Genomic DNA, 21,820 nt, shown 5'->3' with positions numbered 1-21,820 from the left:
TTTACTAAGTTACTCTATCCCTCCTATATATATGTGTATGTATATATGTATATGTACGCACATAGGTTCGAGAAACTCGACATCACACCAAAGAGTGCTCAGAAAATCAAGCCCGTGCTGGAGCGCTGGATGAAGGAGGCCGAAGAGAGGTGAGAGTATGGAGGCAGTTCCACACAACGTCCAGCCAAGCACCTAGCAAACGCAACTAAACGAACGTTTCTCTGTCTCATTTCTGCAGCCACTGGAACCGCTACAAATCGGGACAAAACCATCTGACCGACTACATTGGCGTGGAGCCGTCGAAGAAGCGCAAGCGTCGCACCTCCTTCACGCCGCAGGCCCTGGAGCTGTTGAATGCGCACTTTGAGCGCAATACGCATCCATCGGGTGAGTGGTAACTTTCAGTGGATCAAGTGGATATCGAATTGGGCAATGTATGACATATCTCTCTCTCTCTCTTCTATTCTACTCTTAGGCACCGAAATAACGGGACTGGCCCATCAGCTGGGCTACGAGCGCGAAGTGATTCGCATTTGGTTCTGCAACAAGCGGCAGGCCCTGAAGAACACCGTTCGCATGATGTCCAAGGGCATGGTCTAGGAGGGCGTGCTCCCTCCCATATGCTGTATATAGTTTGTGTACGTCTGTGTAGATGTCTGAGTGTGTGTACGTGTGTGTGTGTGTGTGTGTGTGTGCGTGTTATTTTGTGATAGTTTTAAACACTTAGCGCTTAGACTCTAGGCCATGTAAAGTAAAAGCTGTGTCATAGCATTTACCACTAATGTCTGCATATGCCACTCCCCCCGCAACCAGAAAATCGAATACCAGAAAGAATGCATCTACAATTTATGACTAACATTAATCATATCCCAAATAGTCTAGAATCTATGCTCGAACAGATTTAGGGCCCATTTTCTTATATTGATGTGCCATTCCAAAAAGAAAAAGAAAAAATTAAAAAAAAATAAAATAAATAAAATTAAATACATATAAAAACATGGAATAATATATAAATATATGTATTACGAATTCACAACTAGAGATTTACATTTAACAATTTGTATGGCTAAGCGTAAAACCAAAATGACAAAAAATTAAAAAAAAAAAACAACAACAAAATTAAAACAAATGACACAAGTAAATTAAATTCTTTATAAATTATAAGCCTTGATTGAACAAAAACAAAATAATTGCATTTAATGCGTTGGCTATATACATATATATATATAAATTAATATAACGTATATACTAAAGTGTATTTTATTTAAACAATTTATAAATAAATTATAAACTCTAGCCATTAACAATTCTCATTTGGCCATCATGAAATCCACTATCCGTAAATCAAGTAACAACTGAATCCCACTCAAATGTATGGCAGCGCACTAACAAAATTTAGACTAAGCAAATTTATGTAGCAATTTAAAAAGACAACAACAACAACAACAAAAGAAACACACAAAATAAAAAATATAAAATTGACAAACAATTCATGAAGCAAAATACTTCAATTGCAAAATTCAAATGGTACACAAGAAAGTCATTAAAGAGAAAATTGGAGGCAGAAAAAACAAAAGGAGAAAATATTTAAATAATTGTAATAAAAAAACAAACATAATTAAAAATATGAAAATATGCTTGTTTTATTTATATTAATTTAAACTGGTATTTATATCAATTTAAAGAGAGGGAGAGAGAGGGACAGGGAGAGAGAGAGAGAGAGAGAGAGAGAGAGAGAGAGAGAGAGAGAAAGAGGGAAAAGGTGTGCTTTAATAAGAGATATGTGAGCCTCCCTGATCAAGTTCCTCTCTCACTCAAGAGAGTGCCAAGCAATCTGGCAGGTAAGACGAAACGGAATGCATGCAGAAACCGAATATATAGCTCTCTATTTGGTGCTCTAGCAAATCATAGGTCTACCTACCCGAACAACCACTCAACACAGAGCACAATATTCCACTCACTGTTTACTTCAATACAAAATTTCTGTACATTTATTGGAAATCATTAAGATACAAATATAAAAGCTAAATTATTAATACTAATTACATTGTTCTTAATTGCTCTTAATGTAGACTGGCAATATCACATGCACGTAGATTAGCAAAGCAATCGCGGCAGAGTCAAAGGTCAATCAGTCGCTCAACATGTTCTCCAAGTTCTTTTGCTTCTGCCACACACGATACTCAATTAGGCCGTAACTGGAAAATTATTTAGAATATAAAATGAAAAATAAATAAAAATAAAATAAATAATAAATAGATATAATTCAATAATGCAATATTTTAAATTATAGAATAATAAAGTTATATATAACTGGAAATTAATTTTAAATAAACATAACATAAATTTAATAAATAAAAAATAATTAGATTAATTCGAATTGGACCGTAACTGGACATTTAAAAAACATATATATAAAAATATATAATATATATAAAAAAAAATAATGAATAGATCTATTTAATATTATTTGCTTATTTAATTATTGCAAATAATTTCCAGTTTTTTTTAAAATTCATTTTTATATTTTTTAAAATATTTCTGTATTTATTGATATTTTTATATATACAGAAATATTTTATTTAAAATATTTCTGTATTTATTGATATTTTTATAAATACAGAAATATTTTAAATAATATAAAAATTAATTTAAAAAATAACTGGAAATTATTTTCAATAATTAAAACACAAAATAATATTAAATAGATTTAAAAATATTTGTATCCATTTTAGAAGGTATAGACTAAAAATTAAAAGAAAAAGAAGAAAATAAACTTAAAAATGTCTAGAAATAATTTTAGAATAAAATAAAATATAATATAATATGAAATATACGAATGCAGATAGATCTCAATGGGTTCAGGGTATAAAAATATGTATATGAAGTAATAATTGAAGTATAAAATGAAGAATGTTGCGTTGCATATAAAAATTACTTAAAACTTAATTATATAAATGCAAAGCTCACCCCACGCATCCCACGACCATGACACAAATCAGAATGATCAGCTTGGTGGACGTGCACAGCTGGGAGCTGATGATGTAGCCAATGACCGAACCAGTGCTCTCCCATAAACGGAAGTTGCTGTACGCGGCAATCAGATGGTTCGGAAACAGGATGCCATAAAAAGCTGCAATATGGCGAGTAAGTACTGAGCAACCCCACAGAGCTTAAAGCTTCACCGCTTACCGTTGACAACAACCAGCCAGACGCCATCGCAGATGCCCCAAATGGCCGCAAAGGTGCAGTACATGAGGTAGTCGCCCTCGCGCGCCTCCCAGCTGTACATGTAGGCGAGCAGGCAGAGATTAAGCACGGCACAGATGGCCGCCAGGGTGACACGTCCGATGCGCTCGACCAGGGCGCCCGCAATGCCGGCGGCAATCGCATTGGCCACGCCAAAGCAGATCATCGCAAATCCGATTTTGGAAATGCCCCAGCCGCAGGCGACGAACGACTAAGAGTGGACAGCAGGACATTAGCTGTGCTGGCAGCTAAGCTTAAAAAGCTCCACTTACGCGTGTAAAGTCAACGGCCAGGAAGGCCTCCTCCAGGCCAATGAACATGGTTATGGGCAGCATCAGTATCTGGCGGCGTTTGCGCAGCAGATTAATGGTCACAGTGAGGAGCTTCAGGCCCGAGATGCCGTCCCCAGTGTCGCCGCGATTGACGCCATAGCTGAGCGAGCGAATAATTAAGTAGAGACACATACATACATATGTATATACACATATACTCACCGCTTCAGCGAGCTAACGCCGAAAATCATCATTATCACCGCGCCGGCCATGCATGCCAGGAATATGGAATTGAGCAGCTGTATCTGCTCGGGCGCCGGCGGCACCAGATTGGGATTCACCTCAGCGCTGATGCCGGGGCAAAAGCGAGCGCCGCACAGCTCGCCCACGCGACTTATGCTCGCCTCGAGGGGCTCCAGCTCCGGCTCCGGCTCCAGCAGACTCCCATTGGCCGGCGTCGCGGCGCTCAGCGTCAGCACCGAGGAGGATATCAGATTGCCCCACACCTGCGCCATCTGATAGAAGATGAAGAACAGCCCGAAGAACTTCACCGTGTTGACATCCTTGCGCGACTCGCTGCCGCGCACCTTGGTCAGCGCCTCGGAGACGGTGGACAGGTACGTGCACTTGGAGCACCACAGCGGGCCGCCGCCAAAGCCCACCATCAGTGCGGCCGGGATGAGCGTCTCGAAGCGCGGATAGAACTGCGCGGCAATGTACGGCATGTAGGCGAACAGGGCCAGGGCCATGGTCAGGCGGCAGCCGAACCAACTGTTGATTAGAGTAAGTGGGACAGGCTTAGTGTTGGCCATTTGTTTCAGCCTGGCCAACAGACTGACTGGCTGACAGTGGCTCAGTGGGCCAGCTAAGCAGCTGCTTCAAGGCCGGCCATAAATCTAAATAAATCGAGTTAACTGATTAAAGTTGCCAGTGGGCAGCATTTTCTTTTTTGGGGCCATCGCGCGTGCCCGGAATAAGTCAAACGAGTCGGAAAAATGTGTCGAAACTTGTCCGCCCCGTTTTCTATAAATTAGCGATTTGTTTAAATGTCAGCCAAAGCAAAATGAACGCTAGCCAAAAAATAAAAAAGGGGGCGAAAAAGGGCAAAATGTCTATCAGGATGAGCTGAGCTATTGACTACGCCCACCCAAAGGCACGCCCGTTGACATTTAGACATTTAGTCAAATGTATTTACTGCCGACTGTTGACTGCCGTTCGGCTGTCGCATCTGCATAAAATTGCCATAAAAACGCCACGCAATTGCCCGACATTTATGGCAATGCCGACAATTTATAGCTAAGCCCCTGCCGCACCCCCCTCGGTAGCTGGCACAGCAATTATATGCGACAATGAGATGATCTTAAAGACGTGAACAAAGGGCGAAAGGAAAACTTTGAGTTTGCATCGAGTTAGAGCTGAGGGAAATTAATTTCTTTGTGCTTCCTTAGAGACTTATGTAGAGACTCACCTAATCACAGTCATGGGCAGGAATATATTCGACAGTATGAGCGAGCCGTAGATGACGGCCAGCGTGGTGGTGCCCAGCGCCTTGTCCGCGTTCACCGAGCTCTGCAGATTCGAGGTGCCGTGGAAGGCCGTGAAGTGTATCATGAAGGCCAGCCCGATGACGACCACGTTCTTGGTGATGATAAAACGTTCACGCGGCTCGTACAGCCGCTGATTTGGCTTCGCCTCGCCGTTTATGGCAACAGGTGTGCCGTGTGCCACGCCCGTGTCCAGGGCGAGCTCCTCGTTGTGCACCATTTCCGCTGTGTTTGACGAGCTGCACGAAACGGGAGGCAAATATGAAACATATTAAAATGTCATTTGGAAGCTCAACGTTTTTAAAATATTATTTAATATATGTTTTTATATTATTTAATAAATTTATTTATTTATTGAACAATATGGAAATGTATTGATTTATGTATAATTATTATTTAATTTATGTTTTCATATTGCTCAAATATAAAACATATTAAATTGTCATTTGAAACCTCAACATATATCAAATATTATTTAAATTATATTTTTATATTATTTAATAAATTTATTTATTTGTTGAATAATATGGGAATGTATTAATTCATCTATAAATATAATTTAATTTATGTTTTTATATTGCTCAAATATAATACATATTAAATTGTCATTTGAAACCCCAACATATGTATATAAAATATTATTTAATTTATGTTTTTTTTTTATAATTTAATTTTATTTATTTATTGGAATATCGAGAATATTTCACTGTCATTTGAAATATGTATTTTATGGAAAATAATTAATTTATAAAAAAAATTATTATTTTATTTATGTTTTATATTGCTCAATACATTAATATTTATTTTTATTAAATTGGAATATCAAAATAGTTTAATTGTCAAATGAAAAATTATTTTATAGAAATTATTATTAAATAAATTTTCTTTTATATATTTTTTTTTGTTTTACTTCACTGAGCGAAAGCTGAAAATATATTAAGCTCTCATTTTACATTTAATATATTAAAAGTATAATTGAATAATTTATTTTTTTTTTTTTTTTTTTTTTTTCATTGTAGAAAAATATATATACAATAATTAATACATTTTTTATTTTTATTTCAATAAATGAGAAATAAAATATATTAAATTCACCCTTTGAACTGAATATATATAAATTATAAATTTGATTTGTTCGTATATTTATATTTAATTAAATGTAAATATGAAATATGAATATATTTTCAAGAATTTAATTGAAGTATTATTTTATTTTGTATTTATTGTAAACAATTATTTAAATGCGAAAGTCAATTAAGTGGCCAGCAGAGGTGGCAGGATGTTTGCCCAGTAAAATACATGAATTGTAAAGAAAACAATTAATTATTATTATTTAAATAACATATACTTTTATATGTTCCAGAAATTATTAAATATTTATATTTCATCTATTCAGATCTTATTGTATAAAAATCTTAGTCAAATGCAATTGACATTATATTTAATAAAAAGCTTAAATAAATTTATATCAAATTTCAGATATATATTAAAATCGAGAAGGGAAATCTCCTACAATATACAGCACCTCCTTCCGCCCCGCACCCCGCATCTGCTTGTCACATATGTCCAAGAAAACCAACTAACATGATAAGCTCTGCTTGTTTTCCAAACAACATAAATCCGAAGCAACACAGAAAAAAATACAGAGAAATTGTAATTAATTGAAATCTAAAATGTTCCACATTTTGCTTATATTTATAAAACGATTTGTCACTCCGGCTGAGATCCGCAGTTTCATTCAATTGGAAGCTATTTGCTCAGCCTTAAGAACCACATTATCCGTTTGTTTTTATTCAAAAGAACACAACTTGAAAGCTAGACGCATTTTCAATAAAGATACCAACGGCAATAGACACTCAACTCGGTATCGTCTGGGCATACCCGGAGTGCAAATAGAGCTGGGGTATACTCAGCGTGGAAAAGAGTTGAAGCAGGACATCCATATATAGCGTATTGGGATATGGGAGAAGTCAATCGATATCACTCTGCGGGGCATTGCAATGGAATGTATTCCACTTCAGCCTCTCGGGCTGCATATATTAACATCGAAAATCAGCTTCGGTCGGGGTATATTAGAGTCAATCACTGGCCCATCTTATTTGGCAATAACTCTGCGGGCGTTACGCCCCCTTGAAGGCGAGAGTGATATAAATTTCAGCGTCTTTGCCAGGAGTCGGCGTGAAGCGCGGTCCTTGGCTTTGCTCTGTGTGCTGCAGAATCAAGGACGCAGCACGAAGGATGAAGGACGAGCGACTCAGTCTGCGAGTGCCGGCTGTAATCCTTTAGGCAGAGCCGCAGCACGTACTCCGGGCTTGAGCACAAATTTATGCCTGTCTACGCCCACACACACATAGACAGCAGCAGCTGCTGAGAGTGGGGGAAGGACTCTCCTGTGGAGGCGAAGGTCTCTCCCGGCTTGTTTGCATTTGATTTCGCGATGCCAACGACACTTGGGCACAAATTTAGCACCTTTGATAAAGTTAAAGGTTTGTTTGTCAGCCTCCCCCTCTCCCACTCTCTGTGATTTAAGGCACTCAGCGGCACAGAAGACGACTTGTTGGAATTGAATTTCCTGCGCTGCCCGCCCGCTCGATTGCCGCATTGTTTTCGCAGATTTGCGGCACGATGATGAGCGGGTTAAACAATCAAGTGAAATTGTTTCGCCATACCTGGAGGCGTGACAGCCACAAGTATTAATTGCTTCAATTTAAAATCAGCCAAAAGTTGAATTAATCTGCAAATGAACTCGCAGAGTTTCCCAACTGTGTTTCCGAACTCTTGATAGGCAATTAACTGTGCCCAGGCCCAGCCGCAGTGCGTCAATCACTCTCGTGCGCCATTTCCCAGCCTCGCCCCAAGAGCAGGCAATGTCCTCTCATGCCCACATTAATCATACGCAGCGTTGATCGATTACAGTGCGGCCTCTCTGCATGCAACTAATTGGTATCGGGAAGTGCACTTAGCACACGTCGCATCGATTCGAATCGAATCGAATCAACTCCTCAACAGCGCTACAAGCAGACGCACATTAATTACACAAATACGTGCAGCTAACTGCCTCAGGCAGATTGTATGACATCAATTCATTAGGCTGCTTGAGTTGCGATAAGCCTAAGCCAATGAATACTGCGAACAGGTGAGCTGTAATTTGAAGGGCTTTGTAATCCTTACCATGAAGCAATTGAAACTGCGATTACAGGGTATATTTGCTTTCTTGAAATGTATGCAACAGGCTGAAAAAGACGTGACATACCCTATGAAGGGTATATAATATATACTATATAACATATATACTATATATGTTCCTGATCTAGACAAAGTCAGCCATGTCTGTTTGTCGCTCTCTTTGTTCGTCTTTCTGTCTTTCGTCCGTTTCTCCGTCCTTCATTTGTGCTTTCGTCTGTAGCGTTTGTCTATTCATCCGTCCGTTTCTCCTTAGCTCTTCTGTCCCACGCTTGTACCTCCATTTTTCCGTCTATCAGTCTGTCCCTTTTTCCGTTCTTCGTCTGTCTGTCTGTCGTTCGTAGGCTCCTCCATCAAACTGTCCCTTCGTCCAGCCTTCATGCAATCTTCATCCGTCTGTTTGTCGTTCTGCTGTCGTCCGTCCTCTCGTCCATTCGTTCACATGTTTTCCTTTGCCTATCCGTTTATACTTCTATGGATTGTCCGTCTATCTATCTATTCATCTTCCCATTCCATTTATCCTTTCTTCGTTTGTTCTTTGTATGCTTCGCCTTTCTCTGTCCGTTTTCTCAGTCTTCATTCCATCTTCGTCCGCCCATTTGTCGTCCTCTCTGTCATCCTTTTGTCCATCCGCATGTTCGATTGTCCGTCTATTCATTTGTTCCTCTATCCATTCCATTTGTTTATTCTTCGTTCGTTCTTTTTCTGTCTGTTTTTTATACATTTTTGTCCGTCTATCTGATTGTCCGTTCTTCCTTCATATGTCTATCGTCCGTACGTTCATCTACCTATCTATCCGAGTGTCCATTTGTCCGTTCTTCGTTCCTTCTTCCTCTTTCCCTCTGTTGTGCATAGGTTCGTTTCTCCAACTGTACGTTTGTCCAGCGTTTTCTTCCCTTTCTATCCTCTCATCTATCCATTTAAATCATATAACATTTACATACTCAATTCAATATTTAAACACTCTCTAGCAGCTTAGACTTTATCTTTCGTACGACAGAGCTGAGCATGAAACAAATTAAAAAGCTTAAATGATTGAGCCGCAACAATAACACACACACACACACACACACACATATATTGACAGCTGGAGTGACAAAATTGCAGCCACAGGACAACATTAAAGAAATAAAACTTTTTATGGTTTGTTGACAGCTCAAGCGACGCATTCATAAAATTCAACAAACGCCTGCCAATCGGCCAGCAGCTAGAGAAAGAGAGAGAGAGAGAGAGAGAGAGAGGGAGAGAGAGAGCTATACTCTCTGTCTCGTCTCGTCCATCATCTAAATGGAAATCAGGCATAATCACCAAATGGAGAGGCAAATATGACAGCAATTTTTCCATCTGCCCTGCAAAGTGTCGCATGAAACAATGAAACTTGGACCTGGACCCGGGCTGGACCCAAATCCAGCCTAGGGCCAAGCGACGCTCTAAATTTATGCCATAAAATGGCAAAACAGCGTGAGAGTGTGTGTGTGGGTGTGTGTGTGTGTGTCTGTGGATGCCCGATAACAATATTCTTCTTTTTTTTTCCCCTTCTTTATGTTTGGTTTTTATGTGGCGCCCCCGAGTAATTTTAGGAAATTATTGCCTAGGCCGCCGAATTCGTGAATGCAAGCACATGAGAATCGAGTAGAGAATCGAGATATATATATATATATATATATATATATATATATATATATATATATATATATATATGGAGCAGCAATGGAAATACATGCGCTGATTAAGCTCCAGTTGCATGTATAACTTATTTCCGCTTTGATTAGGCCAGCGAGAGGAGAAAAAAAAAGAGGAGAAACACAAAAACAGCAGCAGCTGGCCAACAGCTAATCAATCATGGGCCAACTCAAAAAGAAATACAATAACAAGCGAAAAAAAATAAAGAGAAAAGGAGAGCCTTAATGGAAAGGAAAAACAAATACTTTGACTTATGGCACGCAGCCGGACAAACACGAATTATAGGCGACCCGGAAAAAATGTCGGTAATTATGCCCACAACTTGGCACTCAGCAGCACATGTTGAGCTGGGCCGGCAGTAATGCCAGTAATTAACTATAGATCTGTCATACTTAATGCATATATACATACTGGGGCTCGGGCTCAATCAAGCAACAAACAAAACAAACACAAATGATTCGAATACCTCGAGCGGAGAGTGGCTAAATTATTCGCTTGGCCAGCTCATTGGCAACAACAAAACAGCAAAAGCACAAATCACGCATCACAATGCAACAATTGATGAGGATATATAGCTATAACTATTCGCGGCATCTGCACACCTGACCTCACGAAATAATTGCCAATGCTTTCACATATTATCCAAGTGCGGATGATGCAAATATCTAATCAATTTCAGCTAACAAATTAAATACAAAGTGGCCTAAATACGGGGCATAAAATGTTTCGAATGCGTATTACATTTCCAGTTATGGCTTTTATCTATGTTTATACAAATAAGATTATTTTTTTAAATTAAAGTTTTATGATGACATTCGCTCAGAGAACAGCGAGTCTCTGCCGCGCTCAAAGTTGTTCAATAAATGTTTTGTTGAGCATTTATTTTTTATGAATAGCAACTCGATGCGAAGTGTTTTGTGTGTTTGGCAAACGATTTGCTGGGACACAAAAAATAAAGAAGTAGTCAAAAATGTTTTGATGGCGCTGGCTGACAAAGAAAAGGGTCTTGGCAGCAGCGCAATGATAACAATGGCAGCATCAATGCGATAAACAGAGCGACTAGCAAATACCCTGTAATATATGGATGTACATATGTTAATATGCATTTAAGAGTGAATTTATTGAAGGAATGAATTAAGTTTCACTAGGATAAGTACAAAAAAAAAATTTAAGTAATATAAATCAAATTAGTTATAAAATTAAACAAAAAATAAATAAGTAAAAGTAATTATATAAAAAATTAAAACATGAATTCAAAAACAGAAAAATTAAAATAATAGGTTAATAAATAAAATGAATTAAAAATTAAAATGAATAAAAAATAAAAATAAAATAAATAAAATAAAAAATTTAAATACGACAAAAATTAAAATATAAGTAAAAAAGTAAAATTAATGAAAAATAAAAACATATCTCAAAACTCAATTTAAAAAAAACGTGAATTTAAATACAGAAAATTTTAAATAATTTAATAAAATATTAGTAAAAAATAGAATTTATAAATTTAATAAAACATAAATGAAATAAATTTAAAAACTAAATAAAAAGTATATAAAAATTTGAATTAAAATACAGAACATTTTAAATAATTAACTAAAATAAAAGTTAAAATATAATTTAGAATTTAAATAAAACATAAATGAAATAAATTAAAAAATTAAATAAAAAGTATGTAAAAAAAAAAATATATATATATATAAATAACAAACAATATATAAATTTAAAAAAAAAAAACGCAAAACAATAATATCAATAATAAAACAAATTGGCACAAGAAATGGTAATTAAAAATGATATATATATATATATTCATAATATTTATTGAAAAAGTAGTAATAGAATTAAGCAATTGGCTTTTTTTTACTAAGTTCTATTATATATTTGAAATAATCTTTTGCTGCTTATGATTGTGTTTATTCTTTTACGTATATATTTTATTATTAAATTTTTAGATAGACCAAGTCGGCTTTCTCTTGCATTCCGTATTGGTATTTCAAACTTAATTTTTTAAGGGCTTAAAAAGTATAAAAAAAAATCTTTAAGTAAAACAAACTTCTTTTAATAGTGAAAAAAAATAAAATAAAAAGAAATTTTAAAAAATTAAATAAAGTAAAATAAAAAATATATATATACAAAAATGTCTAACTATTTCATATTTGACTCTTGTTTAGCTAATTTTGCTCTCCACCTGATTTGTGACCACATTTGATTGGCAGACTTCAATTCGTGGCTTATTGCAGTCTCTTGTCATAAAGGAGTTTTTAATATTGCACATCAAAGAGGCGAGGGCCGTCAGCAAAGCCAACTGGTAACTGGTAACTGGATGCAGGTGCAAACGAAACACATCAAAGCAAACAATGAAAACTTTTGTTTGCATTTCCCCCGAAAAATAAAATACAAATAAATGAAAAGCAAGAGCTGAAAATAAAACGTTTCTTGCCATGAAAACTTACATTGTGTGCTATCGGGGCGGGCCCGACACGCCTACTGAGCACAGCGACATGGCAAGAGAGCCAAGAAAGTGGGCGCACAATCAGCCTGGGCTGGGGTTATATGTAGAACAAAGTTGGCTAACAAAAAAAAAAAAAATTAAGCCAAAAAGTTTTTAGGTGCCGCTTACCAAAAAAAAAAGAGCGAAAAATGAGAAAAAAGAAGAGAAATAACAATGCAGTCAGGCATTGCCGACTGCAGAATACTCATTCACGAATCAAATGCTGGACAGGTCTTAGTTTCGATATGCCACGCCCTCAATTGTTTCAATTCTCTAGCATATAACCCTCTTTGTGTACTGAGATAAGATCTTGATATTTCATAATTCAAGGATGGAGAACGGGGGAGAGGAAGGTTGGAAGAGGAGCCGCCATATACTCATTTCACCTTGGTGCATGAGCATAGAAATGAAAATGGAATACAATTTTAATGGCAGCACATCGAGGCTGAGGCATAAATCTTGGCGATGCCTGCGATGCCTGCGCTGCGGCTGCTACAGCTGTGATTCCTGCCAGTAAGCTCCTGGGCGAATTTTGTTTTATTGGCCACTGAGTAACTCGGGCTAACTTGTTATGAGCCATAGAGTATCCACGGACTACATGAAGCATGTTGCGCCCCCAAACAAGAGCTGGCTGTGTAAGAAAACGTTTAACCAATATTTATGAAATATTTTTTTTTTTAGTTTTTCTCTCATTATTTTTAACTAAATTTGCAAAGTGCTGAATGTAGAGAAAGGCTCAAGTGCTGTTAGTTTAGTCAAATTGGCTTGACTTTCTCTATCTCTTGGCCCACTGTGCCCTAACATATGACTCTGTGACTCGGCGCTGTCACAACTTTTATTGTTGCTTTGAGTATGCGATAATTTAGCTTATGTTTTGCCATTTCCTAATGAGCCATGCCCCACTTAGTGGGCGGGCATTTTATGGAAGACCATTTCAGCAGCCGCCAAGAAATCAATGCATACTCACACGCACACGCACACACACATACGCACGCACGCACAAGCACGCACACTGTCGCCAGTCAAGTCGAGTCAATCATAAATTTATAATGTCTACAAAACCTATAAGCATTTTATGCTTATCACCGAGCCGAGCCCGAGGGAGACTGCGCGCTGGGTTTTATAGGCCGTCTGCGTTTAACTTCTTTTGGCGGAACTTGAACATAACGGAATATAAGCACACAAAATGGTAACGCAAACGCAAACGTAAACGCAAACGTAAACGTTTTTCATTACTTCAGCGGAATTTGAAGGCCAATAAAAATGACAATAATAACAGTGATGTGACCCACAGGCAAATCAGGCAGACTCGTTTATTATGTATTTCAATCAAATGAATTCAACTCGTGATTTAATGTGCCTTTTGCGGGCTTTCGCTTAAATTTCAATAATGTTGCCTAGTTTTGCAGCAAGCGCACACACACACACTCACGTGCTGGTACGCTAACAGCTGTAACAGCTCAACACAACAGCGCGCTGTTGAAATTTCCCTGCTCTCTGAGTCTGTTAGTTACTCTAACAGCCTAAGAGAGTTTAACATGGCTCTGTTGTGGGCGCACGTACAGAGCTAAAATGCAACTTGACGCGCTCTGTCAATTTCCTATATCAAACTGATAAGCCATTTAACAGAGAAAAAGTTGCCTGCTGGAGTTTTGCATGTTAATGAGATTTTAAGTGGGCTTTAGTGAAGCCCGTGAGTGCAGTGAGTTGCGGCAAGAGCAGGATGCAAGAGAGCAGGAATTATTTGATATATAATTTTTATTTTTTATTTACTATGAGATTTATGAGCGGATCAATTCAATAAATTTGGTGAAATAATAAATTATAACACATAAATATTTACTAAAATCAAGATTTAATAAATAAAAATAAAGAAAGATAAATTTTAATAAATAATTGTGTCTTTATTCCTTAAATTTGATAGGTAGTAAAATAGGTTTGATATTTCATATATTTATTTAGAGTATCATTTATAAAGACTTAAGAGACTAAAGACTTAAGAGACTTTTTATTTATTTTTTTTTTTTTTTTTAATTTATTTTACTTGTCATAGAATATGTATATTGACTTAATTGACTTTTTAATTCGTCAATTCAACTCGTCTCCACTCAATTATTCGCACATTTAAAGTCAAATGATGTCAAAATATGGCTCGTATCTAGCGGAGCAGCAAAATTACAACGAGGCAGGCGCTTGGCTGCCTTTTGGCACTTGGCACTTGGCATTTGCCGTTTGGCATGCAGCTGGCACGAGGGGCGTCGCATAACCGTAAAGTGCACCAAGATGCATTTGCAACAAAGTTTGCCGCCGACTATATGAGTGTGTGTGTGCGTGTGTGTGTATGTGTGTGTGCCGAGTGTTGAGTGCATTGTTGATCCCACAACTAATTTGCACGTTCCCGAAGTTTTGGAGCTGGCAACAAAGTATAATGAAAGATAAGCTGGGCCTGCGTCATGAAACAAAAGCCATGCTGAAATGCTAACCGGAAACGGAAATGGGAAAATGTGCAAATGCGAAAATGCGAAAATGTGAAAATGGCAACTTACGCATTCGGAAAGTCGAATACGTTTGAGCCAAGTGCTTCGATTAAATTGCAAATGAATTGCGTATGCCAAATGTCAAAGCCATTGACATTTCAAGCAACTTGTGGCGTTAGCCAATTCGAGCAGCAAGTGGAAGGAGGAGGAGGAGGAGACGGCCAATCGATGCAGGCTAGAGCAAAGCATTTCGGGCTAAATCAATTTCAATTATTCTCCTCAAAGCAAGTCAAGACATAAATGCATTAAAACCAACAGCAAATGCAAACGAACAAAAACCACAATTTGAAGCGCATGCAAAAGGTTTGCTTAGCCCATGCAGCTAATAGGCTTGAGCCATGTGCGAGCACAAGGACTAATGCTCATGTGGCCGCAGGTGAAACACGGCCGGAAAGTGTGTGGAAGACTTTTGTTAACCCTCGAGATGAGTGGGCCAGAAAATGTCAAGACTTCAGCTCGAAAGTTCCGCCAGAGCTGAAGGAGAGACGTGGATGATGCACATGCAGTCTGAATACCCTGCAGCCATAGAATGTGGGACAGTAGGGTATATCGAAAAATAATGTAATGGGCAGAGGGAGGCGTGGCGAATGCCATTAAGTATTTAAGAGCTGGGCAAGCAGGACGAACTATTGCAGCTAATTGTCTATCTAGCTTCTGTTGGACTTGATACATTGAATGCTTACTCATATACATATATTAAGTGTATATTCATATATATTAAGTGCATACAAGTATTTAATACATACTCATAAAGATAAGCTATTCCTATGTCAAATTGTTCATTTAATAACCTACAATATCCAAAAACCACTAATCTCAATAGTTCAATATATAAGACAAGCACCCACCATACACTAAAAAAAAAATAGTAAATAAATATTTATGTAAATACTAGCAACAGCAAAAGGCCTTAAATGCCATAGCGCTAAGAAAAAAAACATGCTAGTTTATAATTTTAATTATAAGCTAGATTTATATAATTGTATATATAATTATTATTATAAAATTAAATTAAATTAAATTATTTAAAAATTAATTATATTATATAATTAAATAAATAAATGCTCATTTAATTTGCTTGCTTAGTTTAAATCTAGTGTTGCATAGAAATTTACTATAGCTATATTTAAAACTATATAATTATATTTTTAATTCGTTGTAGAGTAAAACCTAATTAATTAATGTTGTTTTTTTTTTCACATAAATATACAACAGAAACCAAAAGAGTTTCTGCACTGCATACAGTTATTTTTAATATGTTGCATTTTTTGAGGCATTCCACCCTTCCTCCTTCCTCCAAGCCCTTCCACGCCAAATTATTTTAACTTCTGCAGACTCTTGCTGTGGCAAATAACTGCAGCTGAATTTCATTTAGAAAGGCTTTCCACACTTTTATGTAACATTTTTCTATTCACTTTTTTAGATTTTTTTTATTTTTATTTTTGTTTTTTGTTCAAAGTGTTGTGGCCCTAAAGTTCTCTTTTGAATGGAATTCTTTTCAATAAATGTTAGACAAAAAGAAAACATATTAAAGCTCTGGAATAGAAGAGGAGTTAAAATGTAATATAAGCAGGATCTGAAATGTTATATAGATGTTAAATAAAATCTGCATAACTATATTAAAAATCCTATTATGAGAATAATCTAATCGACTAATAACCAAGATCTGAAATGTAATCTAGATGTTATATAAAATCTACATAGCTACACCATATTAGAAATTATATTATGAGAACAACCTAATCGACTTTAAAAAAAAAAAAAAAAAAAAAAAAAAAAAAAACTTATGAAAATAATTAAATAATGAAACACAAGCCTCATTTGAACAATAAACTTTAAAACCTTTTAAAGGCTAAAATGGATAATAATATGAAAAAGTAAAATCTTTGTTATAAATGATCTAAGTGAAAGTGGATGAGCTGAGTGATAAGAAAACATAGTCAAGAAGAAAAGTTCTTCAACAAATAAATTCTCATAGTATAATTCAATTGCAGCATATATGATATGGGGCAAAGATTATTGCAAGATCAGCTCTAAGCAGACGACAGGGTATATTCAAGTTGGGCACTCCCGACCAGAGCTCACTTATAAACTGCTTATAAACTTTTTCAATAAAACATAAGTTGCAGGTATTGAGCCATGACAGCTAGCCCTAAGCCGTGTGCTATTATCATTATTATTATTATTAATATTATTATTATTAATATTATTATTATTATTATTAGTATTATTATTGTTGACAGGAAGCCAGCTCGACGGCTGCTCTGCGCGGCATTATAAAGGCGGCACACTTCAGCTGACCATTGAGAGCATTACGCACAATCGTCATGGCAATGGAGTTGAGTGCAGCAGGAGCAGCAGGAGCAGCAGCAGCAGAAGGAGTAGCAGGAGTGGCTGCTCGTATCAGAGCAGGAGGCAAACAATAGCTCAATTGCAGTTTGTCGTGCGATTCTCTTTGCACTCGCGAATGATGGTGACTGTTTGTGTGTGAATGTGATTGTATGTATGTCTGTGTGTGTGTGTGTCTGTGTGTCATGCATGTTTGCATTCGCTGAAATGCACACACCAAAAGTGGCACACACATCATTTTCTTTTTTATTTGCCAAGCACTTTCGCTTTGCTGCTCTTTATGTTGCCCATTTTCTGCTCGTCTTTTCTCACTCATTGACTGATTGACTGATTGACTGACTGACTGACTGATGGATTGTCAGACATGCATTGTGGCTATATTTATTTATGCATTTTTTTGTACACATTTAGTTATTTTTAGTTAAGGCATCTCCTTGCTTGACTCTGTCTCATAAACATCAACAGCAGCTGTCCTTGAGCTCCTGCAATATTATTATTATCTTGGAATATCTTCTTCTTTATTTTGCCAATCAAAATACCATTATTAAGGAATATATATGAATTTATTATTTAAGCATAGTTTTTAATGTATTTTCGGCTTGTTTATGACTCGCCTAATCTCCCATAAATACTTTGGGGTTCTTGCCTGGTTTTCTGAGAATTTAACGCGCTTCACTATTGGCTGACTTTCATACTCAACAACTAATGCCATTTTAATGCACTTCTGCATTAGAGAAGAGATAGCGAAGGCCTTCAGTGTGTGCGGCCGGATTTCATTATTCTGCACACGTTATTATGAGAAATATGCATTAGAGTGGGCAAATATATATTTTAATATATAAAAAAAAAAAATAAAATAAAAAAAATAAAAATAAAAATAATAGGATATAAAAATAATAATAATAATACAACAAAAATGCATTCGAGTAGGCAAATAAATGTTAAAAAAAAAAAAAATATTTTAAATAATAATATATGAAAATAATAATAAAAAAAAAATGAAAATATATATAAAAAAAATTAAAAAAATAATAAAAAATAATAAATATAAAATATATATAGTCGTCATACATATACGTATAATAATACAATAAATAGCAAATTTTTATACTTATAATCACTATTTTAATTAGATTTTGAAGAGGCAGATGTGAGTCATGAAGAGCTTCGCAATTTAAGTTTAAGTCATAAATTAACAGCACTCATGATTAAATTATGAATTTCAAATTTTAATTAGCGCCCTTCACTTGACCCTGACCTGTGCTTACACCGCTACAAATGCCCTCTCCCTTTTCCGTGTAGTTGCTATTATTTTTTATATATTAATTTTTTTTTGTATTTGTTTGCTTGGCATTGAATGCATTTTACCGCAGCAGCTGCCCGAACTCCCGACACTCCCCACTGCAACTCGATGCAAAAACAATAAAAATAAAATCGCAGCTGTTAATTGCAATAAAAATGCACGAGCCCCTGGGCTGGGCTGCTGCGCCGATAGGGTCAATATGCTACAATGGCTAATCGACAGCAGGCGGAATGAACGGTTTTCGTAATTGGCATTAGATATGCAAAACAAAGCAACGGCAGCTGCCTCAATACGTGCGGGTAGCCAGTCAACTATCGTGGCCGCTGCTGATGCAATTTGGCTGATGCCAATGATCATTGAGCCATAAGCGCAAATTAGACCGAGAAAAAAATGTGTCTGCGGTGTTGAAATCCCCAAGTGTTGTTTATGGCAAATGGCACCAAAATGTTGCACAGATTGCAATATGTGGGGCAGGGCGGAGTGGAGGAGTGGGAGGCAGACGGTGAAAGTGGAAGGCAGATAGAAAATTTTGCTTAGCGATGATAGCAGGTGGAATGCTCTGCCTCACGCACGCAAAATGTTGGCGAGGCAAAGCAGGCGAAGGCCATAAATGATATTTGACACATAAAAATAACAACAATGATATAAATAAATAGCATAAGCTGTCTAATCTGTATTTATGACAAAAAACTTGGTCGACAATCGCGAAACGAGTAATTCAATGAAATTTATCAATGCCAATTCATATTGTTGGCTGGCCTAAAGTCGTGCGCAGCACGCCCTTCACTATGTCTGCTCACGAGAGTCGTGCTTGTATCGTAACTTCATTCGCATGAAAAGGCAGCAGCCAGCAGTTGCCACATGCTGCACGCGAAAAAATCCGTGGTGGAAAAAATCAGACGGCCCAGGGTCGATTCGTTGGAATGGGTCGCGACACTGCTGCAACATGCGTGTAAGTGTAATTTGGAGCCAATGTCATACTCCACCCCACTTGCCACCAGCCACCAGCCACCTGCCACCTGCCACCGACCACCTACCACGTATGATATTCAAGTAACGAATCACACTTTGCGTTTCCGTTTCGCATTTTAATGAGATTGTCGTAAGCATGCGGTGCACCGGGTCAACGGAAGCCAAACAGACCTTATTAAAGTTGAAGTAGTTGTTCAGAATTTATCATACATCAGAAAATCGTATTATGCTTCTTCATTGGGGATTAAATTTGAAGAGTTGAAAGCACAGAAATTTGTTTAACGAGTGTGAACTATATTTAACATATATTATTATAAGTACTTCATTACAGGAGACGTGAAAAAGAGCAGTACACATATATTATATGAACATGCACGATCGCATTACACATGCGATTGGTCGACTTCTGCTGTTCTTTTTCAGCTTGAAAGTGTCTTCGCTCACTGACAATCACAATGAGCCTCTCCGAATGTCCTATGCAGTCATTTCGCTCTCGCTCAGCAAGAGACTACGTTCGGCAACAGACACGAGTGATTGATAGTGTCTTTTAACAGTGGACAACAACTGTCGTCGTCTCCCTCGCTCTCTCGCTCTAGTCTCACTAACACAACAGCAACAGCAAGTAGTCGCTGCAATCGTCACTGTTAAAAGAGTTAGAATTACTTCACTGTTAAGAGACTCAGCCAATCACTCAAGATTGAGTCTTTTAACAGAATGTGTAAACTACAGAGTCTTTTAAAAGCTACGCTTTACAGATTGATAAGTTTGGCAAACAGTCGGATTTAACAGAAGCATGTCATATGTACAAGTACACACATAAATAAAAGCTTCAATCTTCAAACTTTAAATAATGAAGACTTCTAACATACAGTAAAAAGCACTTTAAGTGCCCTTTTTAAAAATAGATTCAGACTTCAAGTTAAGAAAAATCAATACTGCCACGCCCGCCGCAGTTCGGTAGACTCGGCTAATAAATTATGCATTTACAATTAAATAAATTACTTTTTGAACGAACATTGGACAACAGCACTAAAACTTCACGCTGTCCTCTACCGTCTCTACCGTATTCTCTCTCCCTCTCTGGCCCTCCTTCTCTTTCAAGCTTGATTTGTTTTTATTTTTTTGTCTGTTATCCACTTTAGCATTGTCCAACTAAAGTTTGCCACTTAAATTGATTGCGAAATTTCGAAATTAATCGCAATTATTTAACCGCACTTAATTCACTTTCACTTTACTTTAAAGGCAATGGAAAAACTTTCAGCTCGAGAACTTTGTCTTCTCGACTAAATTTAATGCCGTCCGTTGCAAGCGAAAAGAAACCCATCAATGTCCCACGCCCACCGCCCACGCACATTTCAATTATCATACACACAGTGCTCTGCGTTTTTTCGTCATCTTTTCTCGCTGTTTTCCTTTCGTGTTTTTCCCACTGCGCCACGCCTCGGCCGTGCTGCTATTTGTGCGAAATGTTTGTTCAAGGCAAACGCCATCGCATCCTTGGGAAAAGCGTCTTTTACTCGATTAATACCCGAGTGCATTTAATTAAAGAATACCAATACAACAATCATTTACAGCCGGCCAGAGAATTATTTAATTATGAAATGTGAAAAAGTCGGTTGATTTAAAATTATTGACTGCTTGACTTCTGCAAAGAGGATATTCAGTTTTTTTTTTTTTTTTTTAATTGAATTGTTAAATATTTAACTACATGTATAACGATTGAGGCGATTGGCCTCTCAGTTGAGCTTAACCCTTTGTCCACTGACATTTAACTAGCTTATCCGAATGTCCTATGTAGTTATCTCGTTCACACTCAGCAACACCCGAGACTATGTTCGGTAACAGCGATCAATGTCTATCGCACTCTCTCACACAGAGTGATAGTTAGAGGATAACAGTTTGAAATGAGCGAAGACGCAAACTCACTTGTATAACATTTTAAGCTGTCATATTAACATATAGTACTACTAAAATCACAGTCTGTAAATAATAATTTCATTTTTGATTGAATATTTCAATTTGCAATTATCCAATCAATAAAATCTATTTAATTAATAAGTGAAAGCAATATATTTAATTATATTATTATTAAGTTAAATAAAGCTGAATATTTATAATATTATTATTAAGTTAACTAAATAAAGCTAAATATTTATTTATCTAATAACCTAAATGTATAAAAATATATTCAAATACTAGACTATATTAAATAACTAAATTTTTTTTAAATATCTAAC

The 21,820-nt window shown here is 36.7% G+C and overlaps 2 protein-coding genes across 7 annotated transcripts in view; one reads left to right on the top strand and one right to left on the bottom strand.

Moving 5' to 3' along the window:
• Nucleotides 1-1,111, top strand: part of pdm3 (POU-domain protein pdm3) — a 97,705-nt gene extending 96,594 nt beyond the window's left edge. For 3 of the 5 annotated variants that reach the window (XM_089260624.1, XM_089260623.1, XM_089260622.1), the window contains 3 exons: nucleotides 66-149; nucleotides 239-387; nucleotides 476-1,111. In XM_089260624.1, coding sequence (XP_089116750.1) covers nucleotides 66-149; nucleotides 239-387; nucleotides 476-600 — 358 coding nt within the window. In that variant the 3' untranslated portion in view covers nucleotides 601-1,111. Of the gene's footprint in view, nucleotides 1-65; nucleotides 156-238; nucleotides 389-475 lie in introns of those variants that run through there. The other 2 variants (XM_089260626.1, XM_089260625.1) reach the window with 1 other exon arrangement.
• Nucleotides 1-21,820, bottom strand: part of LOC108658214 (UNC93-like protein) — a 198,820-nt gene that overhangs the window by 175,543 nt on the left and 1,457 nt on the right. Inside the window, exons 2-7 of one of the 2 annotated variants that reach the window (XM_089261905.1) lie at nucleotides 4,990-5,304; nucleotides 3,744-4,292; nucleotides 3,522-3,681; nucleotides 3,193-3,460; nucleotides 2,971-3,133; nucleotides 1,972-2,198 (exon numbers count right to left, since the gene is read on the bottom strand). In XM_089261905.1, coding sequence (XP_089118031.1) covers nucleotides 2,132-2,198; nucleotides 2,971-3,133; nucleotides 3,193-3,460; nucleotides 3,522-3,681; nucleotides 3,744-4,292; nucleotides 4,990-5,285 — 1,503 coding nt within the window. In that variant the 5' untranslated portion in view covers nucleotides 5,286-5,304 and the 3' untranslated portion in view covers nucleotides 1,972-2,131. Of the gene's footprint in view, nucleotides 1-1,971; nucleotides 2,199-2,970; nucleotides 3,134-3,179; nucleotides 3,461-3,521; nucleotides 3,682-3,743; nucleotides 4,293-4,989; nucleotides 5,305-21,820 lie in introns of those variants that run through there. The other variant, XM_089261906.1, reaches the window with a different exon arrangement.

Source organism: Drosophila navojoa, chromosome 5 (assembly GCF_054131105.1).
Source record: "Drosophila navojoa isolate 15081-1374.11 chromosome 5, UAZ_NAV_1.0, whole genome shotgun sequence".
NCBI classification, from domain to species: Eukaryota; Metazoa; Arthropoda; class Insecta; order Diptera; family Drosophilidae; genus Drosophila; species Drosophila navojoa.
The sequence above is the reverse complement of the archived record's forward strand: the minus strand, read 5'-3'. Positions and strand labels throughout refer to the sequence as shown.